General features: G+C 40.7%; 1 protein-coding gene across 2 annotated transcripts in view; it reads right to left on the minus strand.

Annotated features, from left to right (window-relative positions):
* The window catches only part of LOC140199773 (solute carrier family 22 member 15-like), an 87,047-nt gene that overhangs the window by 8,657 nt on the left and 58,342 nt on the right, over positions 1-20,048 (minus strand). For both annotated transcript variants that reach the window (XM_072262261.1, XM_072262260.1), the window contains exons 9-10: positions 10,653-10,767; positions 9,503-9,575 (exon numbers count right to left, since the gene is read on the minus strand). In XM_072262261.1, coding sequence (XP_072118362.1) covers positions 9,503-9,575; positions 10,653-10,767 — 188 coding nt within the window. The remainder of the gene's footprint in view (positions 1-9,502; positions 9,576-10,652; positions 10,768-20,048) is intronic.

Here is a 20,048-nt window from a genome sequence, read left to right on the forward strand (position 1 = left end):
CCTCACCAGCCTCCGGGTTCAACATATAATTCTCCATAACTTCCGCCACCTCCAACAGGATCCCACCACTAAGCACATCTTTCCCTCTCCCCCCCCCACTTTCTGCAGGGATCTCTCCCTACGCGACTCCCTTGTCTATTCGTTCCCCCCCATCACTCCCCACCGATCTCCCTCCTGGCACTTATCCTTGTAAGCGGAACAAGTGCTACACATGCCCTAACCCTTCCTCCCTTACCACCATTCAGGGCCCCAGACAGTCCTTCCAGGTGAGGCGACACTTCACCTATGAGTCGGCTGGGGTGATATACTGCGTCCGGTCCTCCCGATGCGGCCTTCTATATATTGGCGAGACCCAAAGCAGACTGGGAGATTGTTTTGCTAAACACCTACGCTCTGTCCGCCAGAGAAAGCAGGATCTCCCAGTGGCCACACATTTTAATTCCACGTCCCATTCCCATTCTGATATGTCTATCCACGACCTCCTCTACTGTAAAGATGAAGCCACACTCAGGTTGGAGGAACAACACCTTATATTCCGTCTGGGTAGCCTCCAACCTGCTGGCATGAACATTGACTTCTCAAACTTCTGCTAATGCCCCACCTCCCCCTTGTACCCCATCTGTTATTTATTTATATACACACATTCTTTCTCTCTCTCTCTGCTTTTTCTCCCTCTATCCCTCTGACTATACCCCTTGCCCATCCTCTGGTTCCCCCCCCCTTGTCTTTCTCCCCGGACCTCCTGTCCCATGATCCTCTTATATCCCTTTTGCCAATCACCTGTCCAGCTCTTGGCTCCATCCCTCCCCCTCCTGTCTTCTCCTATCATTCTGGATCTCCCCCTCCCCTTCCCACTTTCAAATCTCTTACTAGCTCTTCTTTCAGTTAGTCCTGACGAAGGGTCCTGGCCCAAAACGTCGACTGTACCTCTTCCTAGAGATGCTGCCTGGCCTGCTGCGTTCACCAGCAACTTTTGTGTGTGTTGCTTGAATTTCCAGCATCTGCAGATTTCCTCGTGTTTGGATTTTGTCACAGATAGTTGGCAAGATATAAGCAGGAAGACAATTTAAAATTGTTTTGCTCACTGCAGTTTCAAGCATTCAGGATTGGAAATGCCAGAAATGGCTGCGAGTGAAATTGAAACAATTTCACTACTTCAACTAAATAGCAAACTACGAAAAATTTGAAGGTATCGACAATTATTTTGAATGTTACAATGAAAATAAAGATTTGGAGGATGTAACTAGTGTCAGTTGCATGCACTCGTGTTGCCACTAGACACCACACCGTCTTAGGACGGTGTAGTGTCCTTAGAGCAAACAGTTTTTAAATAGCATCAGTTGCGTATGCTTGTGTTATGTATTCATTTGGGCTGACTAATGTTGCATTAAAAGACAGTGATTTTTTTTTACTCTACTTTACACAGGGAAGCAATGAAGGCAGTCCATGATCTGCACTATGTGTCTGCACTGGCTTGGTTCATTTGCAGTCAATCAAAAGAATATGGCAGCGGACACTGTATGAATTCCTCTATCGATAACTAATAGGAACCAATATACCGTTTTAAGTGAAATACAGAACGAATGTTAAAAAACCACCAATATTGTAGTAATATTGGCAGTGTTCTAATTTGTTCTGTACTTCATTTAAATGCATAAACTATTACTCAGTTAAATGGTAACTTTCCATTTTAAAAATTATTTCCATGAAACCAGCCAACTGGGGCAGCTGCTTAATTGGGCCAAAATGTATTAGTCCCAATTAACTGGAATTCACTGTACTTTTTCTTAAAAATTATTAATAATTAATACACTTAGAGCAAGCAGCACAACAGGCTTCATGCTATTGAAATAAAGCACAAACCAGCAGCAGTCTCAACTTTTCCGCCTCAGTTAGACCTTCCTGTGGTTACCAATCTTAAGATGACAGACACAGCAAATAATCTTACTGGTTAGTGTCACTCAAGATGGAAAATACTCAAGAAGTTCTATTGAATCAACTGAAATCTGGTCTTTCATACAAAGCTTCAATGGATCTTATTGAAAACTCAGTCAAACTTGCCCAGTTCAGAACTGGTTGAGTGCATAGCAGTTACACGCAAAAGATAATTTCCAGTTCTTAAGTCATTTCCATAAACTCTTATAGAAAATAAAGCACATGAAATTATGTCAAACATGTAACTAGTAAAATTTGATACAGAATCATCAATCTATCTATTGCTGTAAGAATGAAACATTTCCCCTGCTAAAAAGCTATAAATCTTCATAGCAACTGTTTGACCTTTTTGGGTTAACCATTAAGTAATTAAATACCACCCTTGCTCATTATCCTGCAAAGATGATTCAAGTCAATTATTTCTTTAAATTCATATAACTGCTGATGAAATGTGATCAGGAACAGATTTTAACAGTAGGTTAGAAAATTGTTCTTGTACTGAGAACTGTCAGATTTTAATCTGCTCAGCCACTGATTCAGAACATAATTACTTGAAGGATCAGAATAATAAAAGTGAACTCTGGATTGGAATCTTCCAAGAGAACCACAACCTTGTTGGAGGGTTTGGAAGCTTGTGTGCCTCAGTGACCCAGAGAGCTATATTGACTGGGAGTCCAGGCCTTGTGCTTTGACTCTTAGTAGAGTCATGTATGCCAAACAAGTCTAAGGGTAGAGGCCAGAGTAAGAGTGGCTTAACAGTCCTCCTGGTTTGGGGATTCAGCTCAGGGTTATCAACCCTGTCTGGTTAAACAAAATGTTAAGGAAACACCAATGAAGAACCCTTCTATATCTGCGTGCAGCCAAGGACAGACAAAAACAGAGGACCTTTATTGCTGTCCTAAGCACCTGCAGTAAGTGGATTGGAATACGATTGGGTAACTTCTGGGTAAAATCACTGTTATATACTTAATAGACTTAACAGTCTCCTCCTCTTTCTCTCACTCAAGTACTAGAAATGGGATTCAAATCCACACCTCCCAAAGCATTTGAGACCATATTTCCATAAGGCTAATAAACCTAATAACTAGATAGATGTCTCCGAGATCCTCTTACACTTGCCTTTTTTTGAGATGGAAAACAAATATAACATTGTGTCTGATCGAAGTCACCAAGAGACACCAGAGTTGTGGATATGAAAGCCTTTATAGCAAAGAGTCATTCTTCCAGAGACACTCTTGGTAGAGGCTAACAAACCTAAAAGTACATCACATTTTTATACCCTTAAGATCAAAGGTAACAAAGATCAAAGGCCAGTGATGTTGTGGGGATAGAACTGGACTCTCTCACGGTGGTGTCTGAAAAGAGGATGCTGTCTAAGTTGCATGCCATCTTGGACAATGTCTCCCATCCACTACATAATGTACTGGGTGGGCACAGGAGTACATTCAGCCAGAGACTCATTCTACCGAGATGCAACACTGAGCATCATAGGAAGTCATTCCTGCCTGTGGCCATCAAACCTTACAACTCCTCCCTTGGAGGGTCAGACACCCTGAGCCAATAGGCTGGTTCCTGGCATAATTTACATATTATTATTTAATTATTTATGGTTTTATTACTATTTAATTATTTATGGTGCAACTGTAACGAAAGCCAATTTCCCTCGGGATCAATAAAGTATGACTATGACTATGAACAGCAGGTGATTCAATACAATTTCAATAATTACAATGATATTGTTTACTTCAATACTTTCGGTAGACAAATGGTTCCTTTGAGGTACATATTTACAGCGAAAGTACATTGTAAATGATAAGACACCTCTGAGAAGGTTCAAATGCTTTTGCTGGGAAAAACTATAATGATCACAAATATTCTCAAAAAATAACATGACAGAGAACCAGGCACCCAACTATTGATTGAACCAAGTGATACTATCAGTGCGGTCTGCAAGCTTTCTTGAACTTGTTTAAACCCATTACTCACACCTTGGATTGATGCAAGCCAAGTAACACAACCCCATTATCTTAACTTTTGGCTGATGCATATGCTAACGTCTCAGTCACTACTCTTCCTCAGCTGAACACTCCTGCAGTACATGAATGCAGGAGAGTTTAATTAGATTTCTGATAAGTGCTTTGACTTTCAACAAGCAAGTTAACTTAACTTGCAATATAACATGAATTCAATATTTTTTTTAGTTTAATTTGTGCTTCTGATCAATATTTCAAGAATGTGCCAATATTTGGCACTACTTGGATGATAATCAGACCATTTCCGTGACCAGTTGGCCAGATGCCAATGATCTTTACAGCATTTGTATTTACAGCAACACAAGGGTAAGGAGTTTCTTCTTTTATGTTACTACGAAGGCTAACAAAATGGCTTCTTTGTTATAATATAATTAAAATGGCTTTTCTGAAATAACTGCTATGTAAGGAGTTCTCTCTCTCTCTCTCTCTCTCTCTCTCTCTCTCTCTCTCTCTCTCTCTCTCTCTCTCTCTCTTGCTTGTTTGGGTTATATTATAGATAAGCGAGGGAATGAACCAATTGGGATAGATGTTATTCTTTCTTGTGTGTCTGTAAGCTATTGTTTCACGGGCTTTGGAGCAGAGGCGTGATGGGGACAGAGAGAGGAGATGCAATGCTGTGACCCTGGGCGGCAGGACTGACCCTGAGCGGGAGTTCGAGGTCCAGGGTCTTTGGCAAGGAGAGGAGACAAAGACAGACTCGTGTGGAGCGTCTGGTCGACCACCGTGGTTGGTCCCAGGCGGCGGGTCATGGTGGTTGGAATGGATTGAATGGTAGAAAGAAGACTCTATTAATTGAGCTCCAACTGTTGTGCACGAAGTGGTTGAACTTTGATAAGTTTGGCACCTTTTACTTTCCTTTTATATTTTATCTCTATTAATTACATAGTTCCAGTAATATCTATAAATTGTAATCATTTAATCGCATATGGTGTACTGTCTGTTATTTGGCGTGGTGGGGTACATCACACAGCATCCACACAAACTTGATTACCCAGTCTGGCGGGGCCGAAGGCTGCTCCGCCTAGACGACAGTGAGCTGAGCAAGCCTGAGGCTTACCAGGGGGCGACACAAGCATATTAAAAATGTTATTCCAGAAACAACCTTAACTTCTAAACTGAAAGACTATTGGTTTTAGGTATTGAATTTTACATCCCAGCTACATTTTTTCAGATGTATTTACATGCCTTACCAGTGTTGTCATGTCTAGTATAATTATTCAGTGACACAAAGTGAAGAGAGAAATAACGTGGCTGAAGTAAATAAGCTATTTTGGACCCATTTTCAATCAATTGATGCAATCAATTCATTAACCTATAATTTATCAGTGATAAAGTAAGGGCAAGAATTATGAAATGCCATTGAATTTGTGGCTGAAGAATTGGTGTAGGGTTTCAGATTTGTAGGTCACTGGGGTCTCTTCTGTGGAAGGTATGACTTGAGCAAAAGGGATGGGTTACACCTGAACCTGATGGGGACCAATATCCTTGTGGGCAGATTTCCTAGTTGGGGAGGGTTTAAATTAGTTTAGCAGGGAGATGGAAACTAGAGTGATAGGTCAGAGAGGGAGCAACTGATGTTGGAAGCTTTAGACAGTGCAGACAGGATTTTCCAGGATGCTGCCTGGATTACGTGCATGTCTTATAAGAAATATTGAGCAAGCTTAGGCTTTTTTTTCTACCCCCGTTTGGCGCAAAGGAGGATTTAAAGTGATTCAAGTAAAAGCGATGATATTAGGAGGAAGGTATTTTTTTTTATTATTAAAAAGAGTGGAGGGTGCTTGGAACACCCTGCCAGGTGTGGTGGTAGAAGCAGGGACATTTAAGAGACTCTTAGACAGGTACATGGATAAAAGTGCAATGGAGGGCCATGTGGAACAGAAGTGTTAGATTGATATTGGAGTAGGTTACAAGGTCGGCACAACATCATGGACCAAAGAGCCTGTACTGTTCTATGTTCAAAGCAACAAGCAATAGCAATGTTCAAAGCTGGCCACAATGGTTGATGTGTTACAGCTGACAGGCTTTGGTTTCAGATTCATTTAACATTTTCTAGAGGTTGTTTATGTAGTTCTGCAACAGTACAGCAGGCAGCTGAGCAACTAGACCAAAGGCATCTTATCAGCAGCAAAACAACAGGTTAAAGAGCATGGAGTATATTGAGAAGTATATTTAATCTATTTCGTTTCTGTCCGATGATGTTTGGAATGTACACAAGAAGTAAATGTTGAATTAATTGTTTTTATATGTTCTTGAGGAAGAAATAATTGGGAGAATGAGCAGGCAATTTGGTCCCACAGGCCCTTACCCCATTCAGAATTATGGCTGATCTTCAGTATTTCCCTGCCCTATCCTCACAAACCTTGATATTCTTAACACTGACACGCATCGATCTTTGTTTTGAATGAACTCAGTGCTCAAGCCTCCTCTGATTCACAACTGTGAAGAAATTTCTCATTTTATTCCCAAATTGCCTGTAGTTGATTTTGACACCGACTTATTGCTCCACACTTCTCACCCAAGATAATGATTCATTCTTCCTGCATTTGGCTTACTGAACCCTTTAAGAATTAAAATTTCAATGAGATCTTCTCCTATTCATAAAAGTTCTAAAAGAAATACAGGTTTAGTCTACTTTTTATACAAGCTCACCTCTAAAATATCAACTTGTCTTTACATTGTACATCATCAATTGTTAGATCCTTCACAGAGGTACCTAGAGTTAAAATGTCAGATGCAAATATGAATGAAAAGAATTCTTCCAAATCAGAATGAAACTTGTAAAATGTTTTCTCAGGGCCAGGAAGGCATTATAACTTGGTACACCATTCAAGGTTAGCTAATCTGGATTTAGTGCAGAACCCTCAGTACCTTTGACCATAGAAGTATATAAATAAATAAATTTGAGAAAACGAATTAACACACACAAAATGCTGGAGGAACTCAGCAGGCCAGGCAGCATCTATAGAAAAGAATAAACAGTTGACGTTTCAGGCTGAAACCCTTTATCAGGAAGGTCTCGGCCCGAAATATCGACTGTTCACTCTTTTCCATTGATGCTGCCTGACCTGCTGAGTTCCTCAGGCATTTTGCATCTGTTGCTTGGATTTCCAGCAACTACAGATTTTCTTTTGTTCACGAAAACTAATGACTTCTAAAATATCTGCACTATCCCTGACAGACTCTGGTTTTGAGTTTCACTGCACATTACCATACAGAGTAAGAAAACACTGCAAATTGCAAGGTTAAATAGAAGTTACGCTAACTTTAAGAAAGCTAAATGTACTTGTTGTTTGTGAAACATGAAGGGCAAATCATATCACACTCAACTGCACTTAAAAACTCCAGAAAACTGGTTAATCAAACTAAAGATCCACAATAACTATCTTTCAAAAAACTTGATAGGCCAAATAGAAATAAGAGAAAATCTGCAGATGCTGGAAATCAAAGCAACACACACAAAATGCAGGAGGAACTCAGCAGGCCAAGCAGCATCTATGGAAAAGAGTAAACAGTCGACGTTTCGGGCTGAGACCCTTCATCAGGACTGGAGAAAAAAGATGAGAAGTCAGAGTAAGAAGGTGGGGGCAACGGACCAAATGGATCTCACTCGCAGAGTTTACACTCTCCCCAGTCTGCCATTAATTATCAAAATGGAAATTATTTGTTACTACAGCACCATGCTGCCTAAAATACTGTATCATAGAATAGTCCTGTAACTTGGAGCACAGACTTGAGATGATTTCATGCATCACTAGGGCAAATAGACAATTTTTTGTGCTAATTTGACAAAAGCTGGTACCTTGCAGGTTGATAAATATTCTTGCTCAAAATACCTGAAGAGTTTGTGGTAGATTTTTTCCCAAACATCTACATTAAACTATGCAAATTGTGGGGAGGATGCAAACAGATTTTATTGCAACTCATATTGAGACAGTGGGCAAAAACACAGCAGATCCACTACAATGGATGAGTATGAAGTGGTGCACTTCATCAAGAAGAAGAGTTATTGAATGGTATCAAATTGGAAAGCATTGATGTACAAGAAGGACTTGGTTATCCTGGGACATCAGTCAGTGACAACAGACATGCAGATTCTGTTAATGGTTAAGTTAGCCATTTTGACAAATAATTATCAGGATCTGTGCATTTTAGCAAGGACAATAACTACTGTTCATCCCCGGTTGTCCTTGAGAAGGTAGTGTTCCTGTGCCCAAGATGCCTTTGTCCTTCTTGGTGGTAGAAATTGCAGATTTGGGAGTTGCTATTGGAGTAGCCCAGGTAAATAACTGCAATGTAATCTGTAGAAGACTGGAAATGCTATAGCCACTGTGCAGCAGGGGTAGAAGGAATGGGTGTCAGAGATTATAATCATCACCTGGCACTTTAAGTAGCACAAATGTTACTTGCCACTTGTAAGACTATAACTGAATCTCCTCTTGGCTGTACTGTTTGAAGGTGCACAGGCTGAATCATTTACTGAGGAGTTGTGAATGAAATGGAACTTAGCACGATTATGAGAAAATATCTCCATTTACAACCTTAAGGTGAAAGGAATGTTGTTTATGAAATAGCTGAAGATCAGTTGAAACAAACCACACCGGCAAAAATCAATAAGCAGACTTAAAATTAACAGACCAGATCAAAATAATCACTGTAAACCGAGTTACTCTTATGTTTTACATTAGCTTTATTCAACCTAAGAAAGGTAATTAACTCTAACCCATTTTGCATTATAATCTCTATTACGGTTCCATTCCAAACTAGACTAATCAATACACATGGGTCAAAAGTAACCAAAGATTCTCTGAGGTAAAATGACAATTCTGTATCACCTTTGCTTTGGAGTCATTTACATAATGCCTTCCTATTACCATATTTTAACTTCTGGTATTCATTTACATAACCTAGATGTTGCTGGCAAGATTAGCTTATAAAGACCCTCTCTAATGGCGGAACCACAGATTTCAGATGTTAAATTTTGCAGCTGCTGTTGCAGGAATTTGAACAAAGGGCAACATTACCAGTTTGTAAGATAAAAATGTGATGTGAATGATAATAAATATGCATAACCAACTTAAAAGAATGGATTTCTGAAGTCAATTCTAACAATACCTCACTCATGAGGATAAGAAACTGTAGCCTGGTGAATTTACTGCAGAAATGAGGTCAGATAAGGAAGATTAGTTTTGTCCTTCCAAAAGAACTAAACCCGAGAGGATTGCACTTGTGTAACATCATGTGGTACCCTTCATAACTATGAACAAAATAAGTAGTCTATACTAGAAAATATTATACTACTCATTGCTGAGCTGCCCAAAAAGGTAAACTACAAAAAAACCTCAGCAAAATCAATGCTTGCGTTTATAACTTTAAAGATAAATGAAAACCAAGCACGCTTCTCAAATTCCATTAATAATGGTCACTGTTGAGACAGATTTACTGAAACAAGTATACATTAATAAAGTAAGTAGTTAGGATGGAAAGGAAGGAATTGATGAGAATTTCAGACGAAAACAAAAATACTACAAACTCACCAGTGATGGAATAAAGGGTGCAATGATTCCACCAATTCTAGAAGACATGGAACAGATCCCCATTCCAACATTCCTATAGGAAAAGGGCAAAATTAGTTGAACTTCTGAAATATAGATTTATGAACTAATGCAAGTATGACTCAATATACAAACTCATTCTATTGAGAACTTTAAAATACTGATGCACCATCAGTAAACAAGTACTTTTGTCTGTCAAAATATAACAATATTCAAGCACCAGTTCCCGAAGATTTAAATTCAAACTAAAGGTTTGAGTTCAAAAGCATTCTTAACAGAAGCACTTGACACAAAATGAACTATAACTCACTTATAACCAAATGAATAAAGGCCATTGAAGATGAAGGTACACAAGACAAATACAAAACCTGTTTTAGGCTGCATGGCAATATTATAAATGCAGTTACATAACATTCCATAAAGCCTGAATACACACCACAGAAACCAAAAAATAATGTACCAAATCAGGTAATTAGAGAATTTATGCCAGAAAATTAAATGAACATTTGATGAAGAAAGCCATTTTAATTCATGAATGCTCTTAAGAACATAATTATGAGTAGTCACACACTGTTGCACAAACATGCTCCACCTTTTCCTGAGATCATGGCTCATCTGATCTATCATTACAGCTCCACTTTCATGTCCACTGGCAACAATCCAACATTCCCTTGCAAATCAAATAACTATCCACCTCAATCTTAAAAGCATTGAGAAACTTATTTTTAAAACAAGTGGAACCAGAATTTCAAGACTCACTTCCATTGGAGTGAAAACTGCTTTACCTCACTTATTAAATGTTGTGCGATTCGTAATACTAGATTCTTCCACAAGGAAACAATCACTCCACATCTACAGCCAAGCTATTATATTCTGATTAACTATTTCAAATGTACAATTTCACTTCTCCCATCTCCTTGAAGGGAATCACTGATAGCTACCAAGTCTAGTCTCCATAGCTCCAGTTCCGCTCAGTGCAGCTGGCTAGAAACTCAAGGGAAATTAATTATGTCAGCATCACTCCCATAAAAAAAACAGATGGAAACAAATGCACTGAAAATTATTATACAACCAGATTGCAAATGGTGGATCAGAAACGAACAACTGTAGTCACACCCAAGGTTTCACCTACCTGACTGAGGTGGGAAAGAGCTCAGAAGAAAAGATGTAGGCTACATTAAATGCAGCACTTACAGATAGTTTACCCAGAATGGAGGAAAATTGTCTGCTAACAAAAGATAAGATGCCTGAAAAAGAGAGAAGTATATCCCTGAATTACATGAAGTCTTTACTTAAAATTCTTGCAAATAGAAAAATAATGCAATGACAATCAAATATTTAGATGCCTGAAATAAAATATACATGTGTAATCTGGAAAGAAATCTCAAAGCTAGACACTCTAGATATGCTCCAAAGGAAGTCAGTAGTTTCAAAATGCTGAATGTACATCAAAATATTAAAAAACAACAGATTAATACACATCATAAGGCACTAAACCAAAATGTCACCATCTTTTAGTGAGGTATGAAGGATTTTAAAACAGAATAAAGATTACATATCAGATAATTTTATATACAATATCATTGTATTCCTGTAGATGATCTCAGTTTCAAGGAGGAAAACGATGGTAGTGCTGAATCACATGAACCATTAGTTCAAACTGTGTTCCATTTGCATGCTTTCCGGGTGCTAACTTCACCCCACACTAACCCAGTAAAGATTCTGAGTGTCATTGTCTACAGCATCTTGATCTTGGAGTCGGGTGGAGAGTCTTGCTCAGTGAGACACTAGAGCACTACCTTTGCAAAACCCCACGTTCTAGAAGTCTTTTGAGGTAGAGGACAGTTTCAGAAGGCATTTGATATGGTGGCACACATAAGGCTGCTTAACAAGGTAAAATCCTGTGGCATTACAGGAATGATACTGGAATGGATAGAGGAATGGCTGACAGCCAGGAGGCAGTGAGGAGGAATAAAGTGGGCCTTTTCTGTTTTAGCTACCAGTGACAAGTGGTAATCCCTAGGGGTCAGTATTGAGATCGCTACTTTTCACATTGTTTGTCAAGGATTTGAATCATGGCTTTGTGGCAAAGTTTGTGCATGATACAAAGATAGGTGGAGGGGTAGGTAGTGCTGAGGAAGCAATGTGATTGCAGCAGGACTTAGCGAAATTGGAAGAATGGACAAACAAATGGCAGATGGAATACAGTACTGGGAAGTGTATGATAATGCATTTTGGACTCCCAGAAGGTTAATTTACAGATTGAGTCTGTGGTAAATAAGGCAAATGCAATGTTGGCATTTATTTCAAGGGGAATAGAATATAAAAGCAAGGAGATAATGCTGAGCCTTTATAAGACACTGGTCGGGCCGCACTTGGGAGTATTGTCAACAGTTTTGGGCCCCTTATCTTAGAAAGAATGTGTAGTCATTGGAGGGAGTCCAGAGGAGATTCACGAGGATGATTCAGGGGATGAAGGGGTTAACATATGAGGAGTGTTTGGCAGCTTTGGGCCTGTACTCACTGGAATTTAGAAGAATGCCGGAGGTCTCATTGAAACCTACCAAATGTTGAAAGGACTAGATAGGGTGGATGTGGAGAGGATGGGGGTATCCAGACTACAGGGCACAGACTCAAAATCGAGGGGCGACCTTTTAGAACGGAGGTAAGGAGTCATTTTTTTAGCCAGAGATCGGTGAGCCTGTGGAATGTTCTGTCACAGACTGCGGTGGAGGCCGTCCGTGGGTATATTTAAGGCAGAAGTTGATAGTTTCCTGATCGGTCAAGGCATCAAAGGCTATGGCGAGAAGGCAGGTGTGTGGGGTTGAGTGGGATCCGGGATCAGGGATCAGGGATCAGCCATGATAGAAGGGTGAAGCAAAGGCTGAATGGTCTAATTCTGCTCCTATGTCTTATGGACATTTAAAGTTTTAAAATTAAAAACACATTGGAAAACACCATGGGAAATTAACTCAGGAGCTTACCTTAATGACTGCATACATTCTATGCAGCCCTAGTGATTTTCCACTTCCTTTTCCCTGTCAGGACATGTCTATCCTGAATTCACAGATGTTTCCCATTGATAAGATTAGTATATGCTCAAGCATTTAAGTCATTTCTCAGTCTAGAGTAAATTCCAATTTACCAACTATTTTATGTATTTGTCCTTTTGTGAACTTAACGGAATCTTCACCATCACCAAAAGTAAGCTTCCCGCTTTGTCCTCCGTGTATTTGGTCTTACTATATACCAGATAAAAGTTCTCCTGAATACAAGTTAGGAATTCTGTGCCATTTATACATTAAAGAAAACACTGAGTGAATCCTAGTTTATGTTCAAGTAATTGAAAATTCCCACGTCTACAGTCTAGTGCATTTGCAATAGTCATAAATTTGTGTTTTTCCTATTTGCCAAAGTGTTTGGATGTTTCTTTAGTTCAACCCAAATATTGTGGGTTGGCAATCCTTCTGTGATTCTTTGTCGAACTAATATTTGTCCACCAATTTCTTTTTTTAAAAAAACCCTTCTCTCTTAACTGCAACATCTACAAACATTCCTTCCAGTCCTAAGGCACAATTTAATTTTTTCCATTTGTTCACCAGTAGCATTACCTTCTTCACTGTACTCTTTGTATTTAGTTGAATACCATTTGGTAAAGACTCCAGTTTTGTTCTTTATATTGTTTCAATTGTTTTCACCATTTCCAATTCAGCTTTCTTTTACATTTCAGTCCCATCCAAATTTGGATCTTCGTGTAGTTTCCTGTCACACAGAGCCTCTTTTGCTTAGGGCAGTGAAGTAGAATTTAGCACTGACAGTAATTAATTTAGACTCTTATTGCTCTGAAGAGAACCATTGTCTGGCTTTCACAGCAGCGACAGCAGAGTAAGGAGTGTTATGTTGAAATAGAACCTCCCAAGACAGTCTAAGTGTTATTCTTTGTGGAACCTAAACTCTTCTTTCTTGAAGACCCTAGATGAAAACTGCAGTACCAGTGGGATATCAGGGATTCATATATAGTTCAGATACAATGCTCCAGCCTGAGGGTTTCACCATCCACTCCATGACTGGATGGCAGTATCAGCTAAAAGCATAGGCAGCAGTGTTAGCTTATCATCCTGTCTACTGGCAAGGCCATTTTCAGTGAACTGTGAACTTGCACTCTCCGGTTTCACAGCACCTGCCATTCACTGTACAAGTGCTATCCAATTTCGACTGTCCAAAATGCATCGCCTCACACTTATCCAAGTTGAAATCCACTTGCCATTCCTTAGCTCATTTCACAAAATGATCAAGATCTCTCTGCATTTCATGCTAACCTGCTTCACTATGGACAAAAACTGCTAATTTACTATCAGAAAACCCACTGATCGTGCTATGTACATTCTTCCAAATCATTTACATAAATGCTATATAGACACAGACCAACGAATATGCCTCATCTGTCACCAGCTACATCAGTAAGAATGCAGATGATATTGGTACCTCAAAAATGGTTATCTCATGCCTCAGCCAGAAACTGGTAATGAACGCTGAGGTGCACACCCTACTAAAAGCCCAGCACATTGCCTTCAATTCTGGTGACAGAACAACTCTCAGAGCAGCTATGAGAAGCATCATTGTAGGCATCAAGAGGTCAAAGACCACCCACGTAAAAAAAAATTCAGGAACATCTGTCGATAACAATCTCCAGTGAATGTGACTGGGCATCAAGGGCGTTACTGGCTACACAAGGAAAATCAGTATCGACTGTACCAGTGACGACTCCCTCCAACGTTCTAACAACTTGTATGCCTATTTCCAGGCATGCAACTTAACACCAGACACAAAACCCATCCTCTTTTCCAGTTGAGCATCCATTGTCCGTCACAGCAGGAACGTGAGAAGGACTCTGCAGAGAGTTAACCCCTATAAGATGGCCAGCCCAGACAATGTCCCAGGCCGAATACTCAGAGCGTGTGTGCACTGACATCTTCAGCAATTCATTCATCCCAGCCGCTGTCCCCACGTGCTTCAGATCAGCCACCATCATATCCATACCAAAGAACTCTACACCATGAGAACATACTGCCTCATGGCACTGATGCCAATCATCATGAAGTGCTTTGAGCGGCTGGTAATGGCACACATTAAAAACTCCATTCCTGCCACACTGGACACTCACCAATACGCATAATGACAGAACCACTCCTTGACAGATGCCGTAGCATCTGTCATGCACCTGGCCCAGCCACACTTGGAAAACAAGGCTACTTTTGTCAGAGTGCTATTTCTGGATTTCAGTTCAGCATTCAACACAGTTCCTACTCCTCGGACTAAACACACCACTGTGCAACGGGGTGTTGGGCTCCCTAATGACCAAACCTCAGATAGACAGGATGCACAGCTACTCCTCCCTTCCCATCATCCCCAATGCAGGTGTCCCCCAGGGATGGGTGCTGAGTCCATTTCTGTACAGTCTGCTCACACACGACTGCACGGCCGAACACCCGGGAAATCACATTGTCAAGCTCGCCGATGTCACAATGTTGTTGATGAGCAATGCCATTGATGAGACTGCCTACAGAGAAGAGGTTGCAGAGCTCCAGGCCTGGTGCCAAGGCAAACAGCCTCTTCCTCAATGTCAACAAGACAAAGGAGATAATTATTGAGTTCACACCTCCTTACATCTGTGGCATAGCAGTGGAAACTGCAAACAGTTTCTAACTCCTGGGAGTGTGCATCTTGCACAAACTTTCATGGTCCCAGAACACATTCTACACAATCAGGAAAGCTCACCCATGCCTCTACTTTGAGGCTGAAGAGAGCTGGACTATGCATATTAATACTCACGTCCTTATACAGATGCACACTACAGAGCATCCTAACTTGCTGGTAGGGAAAAAAGTGTGGCAGACAGGAAGGCTCTATGGTGGACAGTCAAAACTAGCCAACCAATCACCGGCACCTACCTATCCGCCATCAGGGACATATATACAAAAGGTGTCAGACAAAGGCCAGCATCATCATGAAGGATCCCACCCATCCTGCTCATAAACTTCTTGTCCCACTCCCATCAGGGTAGAGGCTATGTCTCAAACTGAAACAATTACTTTCCCCAAGCCTCAAGGCTGATCAGCACCTCCACGACCAACACTGCTTTATCATTTCCTGCCAGAGTCACCTCATGTACAGACACTCCCATACCTAGTGTCACTTTATGTACAGACTGTACAATCAATCCATGTATAAGCTACCTTAATATTTATTGTGTTTTTTTTATTATCGTATTATTCATCTTATTGTTTTTTTTTGTGCTGCGTTGGATCTGGATTAACAATTATCTTGTTCTCCTTTACACTTGTGTACTGGAAATGACATCAACCAACCTTGAAATATGTCATGCAATTTGTTTTTTTTGTGGCAGCAGTACAGTGCAAGAAAAAAATTTACACAAGTTATAATAAAAATAAATAAAGTGCCAAAGAAGGGGAGTGAAGTAGAGTTTATGGTCTGTTGAGGACTTTGATGGCAGAGCAGAAGCTGCTGTTGAGTGTGGGTCTTCAGGCTCTCATACCTCCTCCCTGATAGTATTAATGAGAAGTAGAGGTGACCTGTACAAGAAGGGTAGGTCGCATTGGTATCAGAGAGTTCCAATATCCTAGCAGGGAGCTTTGCTTTTGCCACTAGAGAGGGTTTAAACAAGACAGGCAGTGGGGTGGGACTGAAGTGAGCGAAGTCAATGGAAAGACAGGGTGTGTTCAGCAACCCATTTGACCATGTTTACAGCAAAAGAGCAGATGGGACCACTGCTTTAAATTGCATCTGTTTCAATGCACGTAGCTGATCATGAGGTAGACGAACCTAAGGCATAGATTGCCTCTTGGGACTGGGATATTGTGGCGTAACAGAAACGTGGTTGAGAAAAAGGCAGGATTGACAACTCAATGTTCTAGGATACTGACACTTCAGGTGTGACAGTGGAACAGGTAGGAGTGGAGTGGTGTTGTCTCTTTTTTTAAGGGAAGACATAACAGTGCTTAGAGGGGATATTCTTTGGGGTTCATCTAATGAGGCTATTTGGTTAGACCTTAGAAATAAGGGGATGGTCACTGTAGTTAGGTTTTACTTTATAACTCCGATAGTCAGGGGGAACTCGAGGAGTAGATGTGTTGAGAAATTGCACGTCATCATGAGAATAGTAGGGCAGTTGTGGAGCACTGACTCCCGTGAGAACAATTCTATTCCTTTTAAAATAGTTATGAAAAAGGTAGAACAGATCCACAGGTTAAGGTCTTGAATTGGAGCAGTGCCAACGTTGAGGGCATTAGACAGGATCGAGCTGGCATTAACTGGGAAATTCTATTTAAACACAAAGGAACAGTTAGGAGACTTTTAAAAGCTCCTATCAAGAGTCTACAGGTGGCATATTCCTGTTAGGGTGATGGGTAAGCATATCAAATTCAGGGAAGCCTGGCTGTTGAGATATATTGGGACAGCTGAAATTTTTTTAAATGTCTATTTTTCCTCAGTGTTTACTATGGAGAATATCATGGCTGGCAAAGAAATAAGGCTGATAAGTAGTTCACTCAAGTATTTAATGAAGTAAGTATTTGCAGCCTTGAAGCACATTGAGGAGGGTAAATCCCCAGGGTGGGACCAAGTTCACCCCTGGCTGTTATGGTAGGCCAGGGAAGAAGCCATGGAAACCCTTACAAAGATACTTCTTCGTCATTAGCCACTGGTGGAGGTCAAGAAGATTGGAGAGTGGCTGATATTGTTCCATTGTTTAAGGATAGCAAGGATAGGCCAGTGAGCTTGACTTACATTGCAGGGATTCTACTGGTGGGAAATCTGAGAGATAAGATCTACCATCAGTTGGATAGTCAAAGCCCAATCAGGAATAGTCGGCATGGTTTGTGCATGCACCAGTACTGGTAAGAATAGGATGATATGGCAGATTAATGACTGGCTGAGGAATTGGTGAAGGGGCAAGGTTTCAGATTTCTGGATCATTGGGATCTCTCCTGGAGAAGAACCTGAGAGGAACCAATATACTTCTGAACAGGTTTGCCATGGTCATGTCATCCTGCATTTAGAATACTTCTTCATCGTTGGGATGTATCTATCCAGCGCTTTCTGAATTGTTCCCAGAAACTCCGGCCATCGCTGCTCGTGTCCCCTTCCAATCAACTTTGACCAGCTCCTTTCTCATGTCTCTGTACTTCCTTTTACTCCACTGTAATACTGATACATCTTCCTTTAGCTTCTCCCTCTCAAATTGCAGGGTGAATTTTATCATATTATGATTATGTTACCTAAGGGTGCCATTACCTTAAGCTCCCTAATCATATCTGGCTCATTACAACACCCAATCCAGAATAACTGATCCCCTAGTGGACTCAACCACAAGCTGCTCCAAAAAGCTATCTCGGAGACATTCCACAAATTCTCTCTCTTGGGATCCAGCATCAATTTGATTTTCCTAATCTATCTGCAAATTGAAATCACCCATGACTAATGTAACATAGCCTTTTTGACATGCTTTTTCTATCTCCCACTGTGATGTGTAGACCACATCCTTGCTACTTTTCGGAGGCCTATAAATAAATTCCATCAGGGTCTTTTTACCCTTGCAGTTTCTTAACTCTACCCACAAAGTTTCTACATCTTTTGATTCTATGTCACCTCTTTTTAAAGATTTGATTTCATTTTTTACCAGCGGAGTCAGTCCTCCTCCTCTGTCTACCTTCCCGTCCTTTTGATAGATCGTGCATCCTTGGATATTAACCTCCCAACTACAATTGTCTTTCAGCCATCACTCTGTTGTGATACCCACAATGTTATACCTGCCAATCTCTAACTGTGCTACAATATCATTTCATGTACTGCATGTATCCAGTCCTGTATTTGTCACTCTTTTCAATTGTGTGTTACACTGCGATGCATTCCCCTGACCGCAATTTTGCCCTATCATATGCCTGTCCTTCCTGACAGTCTCAGCATCATGCCTCTGCTTGTAATCCAACATCCCTATTATCAGCTCTATCACTCTGGTTCCCATTCCCCTGCCAAATTAGTTTAAACCCTCCCCAACAGTTCTAGCAAATCTGCCTGCAAGGGTATCGGTCCCTCTCAGGTTCAAGTGTAGCCTATCCCTTTTGAACAGGTCACACTGTAACTTTCCCAGAAGAGAGCCAAATGATCCATAAATCTGAAATGCCACTCCCTGAACCAGTTCCTCAGCCACGCACCCATCAGCTAAATCATCCTATTCTTTCCCTCACTGGCAAGTGGCACAGGCAGCAATCCAGGGATTGTTACTCTGGAGGGCCTGCTTTTCAGCTTTCCACCTAGCTTTCCAAATTCTTCCTTCAGGACCTCCTCTCCTTTCCTTCCTATATCATTGGTGCCAATATGTACTAAAACATCTGGCTGCTCGCTCTTCTGCTTTAGAATGTCCTGGACACTCTCTGAACTACCCTTGACCGTGGCACCTGGGAGGCAATGTACTATCTGGGTCTCCCTATCACGTCCACTGACTCTCCCACCTACTCAACTAACTATGGAATCTCCGATCACCACTGCATTCCTCCTCTGCCTCCTTCCCTTCTCAGCTAAAGTGCCAGAGACCCAATCACTGCAGCTCCCCCTGGTAGTTCTCACCACCCCAACAATATTCAAAACAGTGTACTTGTTACAGGGTGCAGGGCACTCCGTATCAACTGCCCATTTCTCTCAAGTTTCTCTTATGAGTGTAAGGTCATCAAGTTGCAGCTGCAGTTCCTTACGGCATTCTCCGAGGAGCTGAAGCTCAGTGCATCTGGTACAGATGTGGTTACTGCGAGGCTGGAGGTCTCCCAGAATTCACACATTTCACACAAAAAATAAAATACAGCCCTTGACCCCATTCTTCCTGCCCTAACTATGCACTTATTGATAAAGAATGAGTAAGAAAAAGCTTACCAGATATGTATGTCACCCACTCCTTTTATTGCCCAGGCCTGTTGAGCCAAAGGCAAAAGTCTCCCCACTCTAACATCAGCCCACTCCACTTCTCCTTATTTTTAATTTGATCTTGCTAATGAATCCCAAACTCCAATTGACTGCTATTGCAGATCTGAATAAACAGCCAAGAAGTGCTAATATTTAAAACTTACTCCTGGATCTGTGCGAAGACACCTCTACTTTTCACCTTCGAACTCCAAATAGCCGCCATTCAAGCACCTAACTTCCACCACTTTTGTTTAAGTAACACATTTCCTCAATCTTGTCTTATGGCAAGTTAATATGGCAAGGAATCTTCTGATATGGTTTAAAATGTTTGTATGTTTCAGATGTGTGAGTTCACTAGAGTGTGTGTGTGCGTGTATGTGTGTGTGTATACACAAAGGCTGTTATGTGCTTACTCAAATAATATTGGGAGGAAGTCTGAATTAATCCTATGCTTCAAAGGAAAAGGTGATCAATTGAAATATTTTGCTACTCTGAAATGAATTTGTAGGAACTCTTTCTTGTCTTGTAAGAGATAGTACTTTTTTTAAAAAAA

Source organism: Mobula birostris, chromosome 6, assembly GCF_030028105.1.
Source record: "Mobula birostris isolate sMobBir1 chromosome 6, sMobBir1.hap1, whole genome shotgun sequence".
Classification (NCBI taxonomy): Eukaryota; Metazoa; Chordata; class Chondrichthyes; order Myliobatiformes; family Myliobatidae; genus Mobula; species Mobula birostris.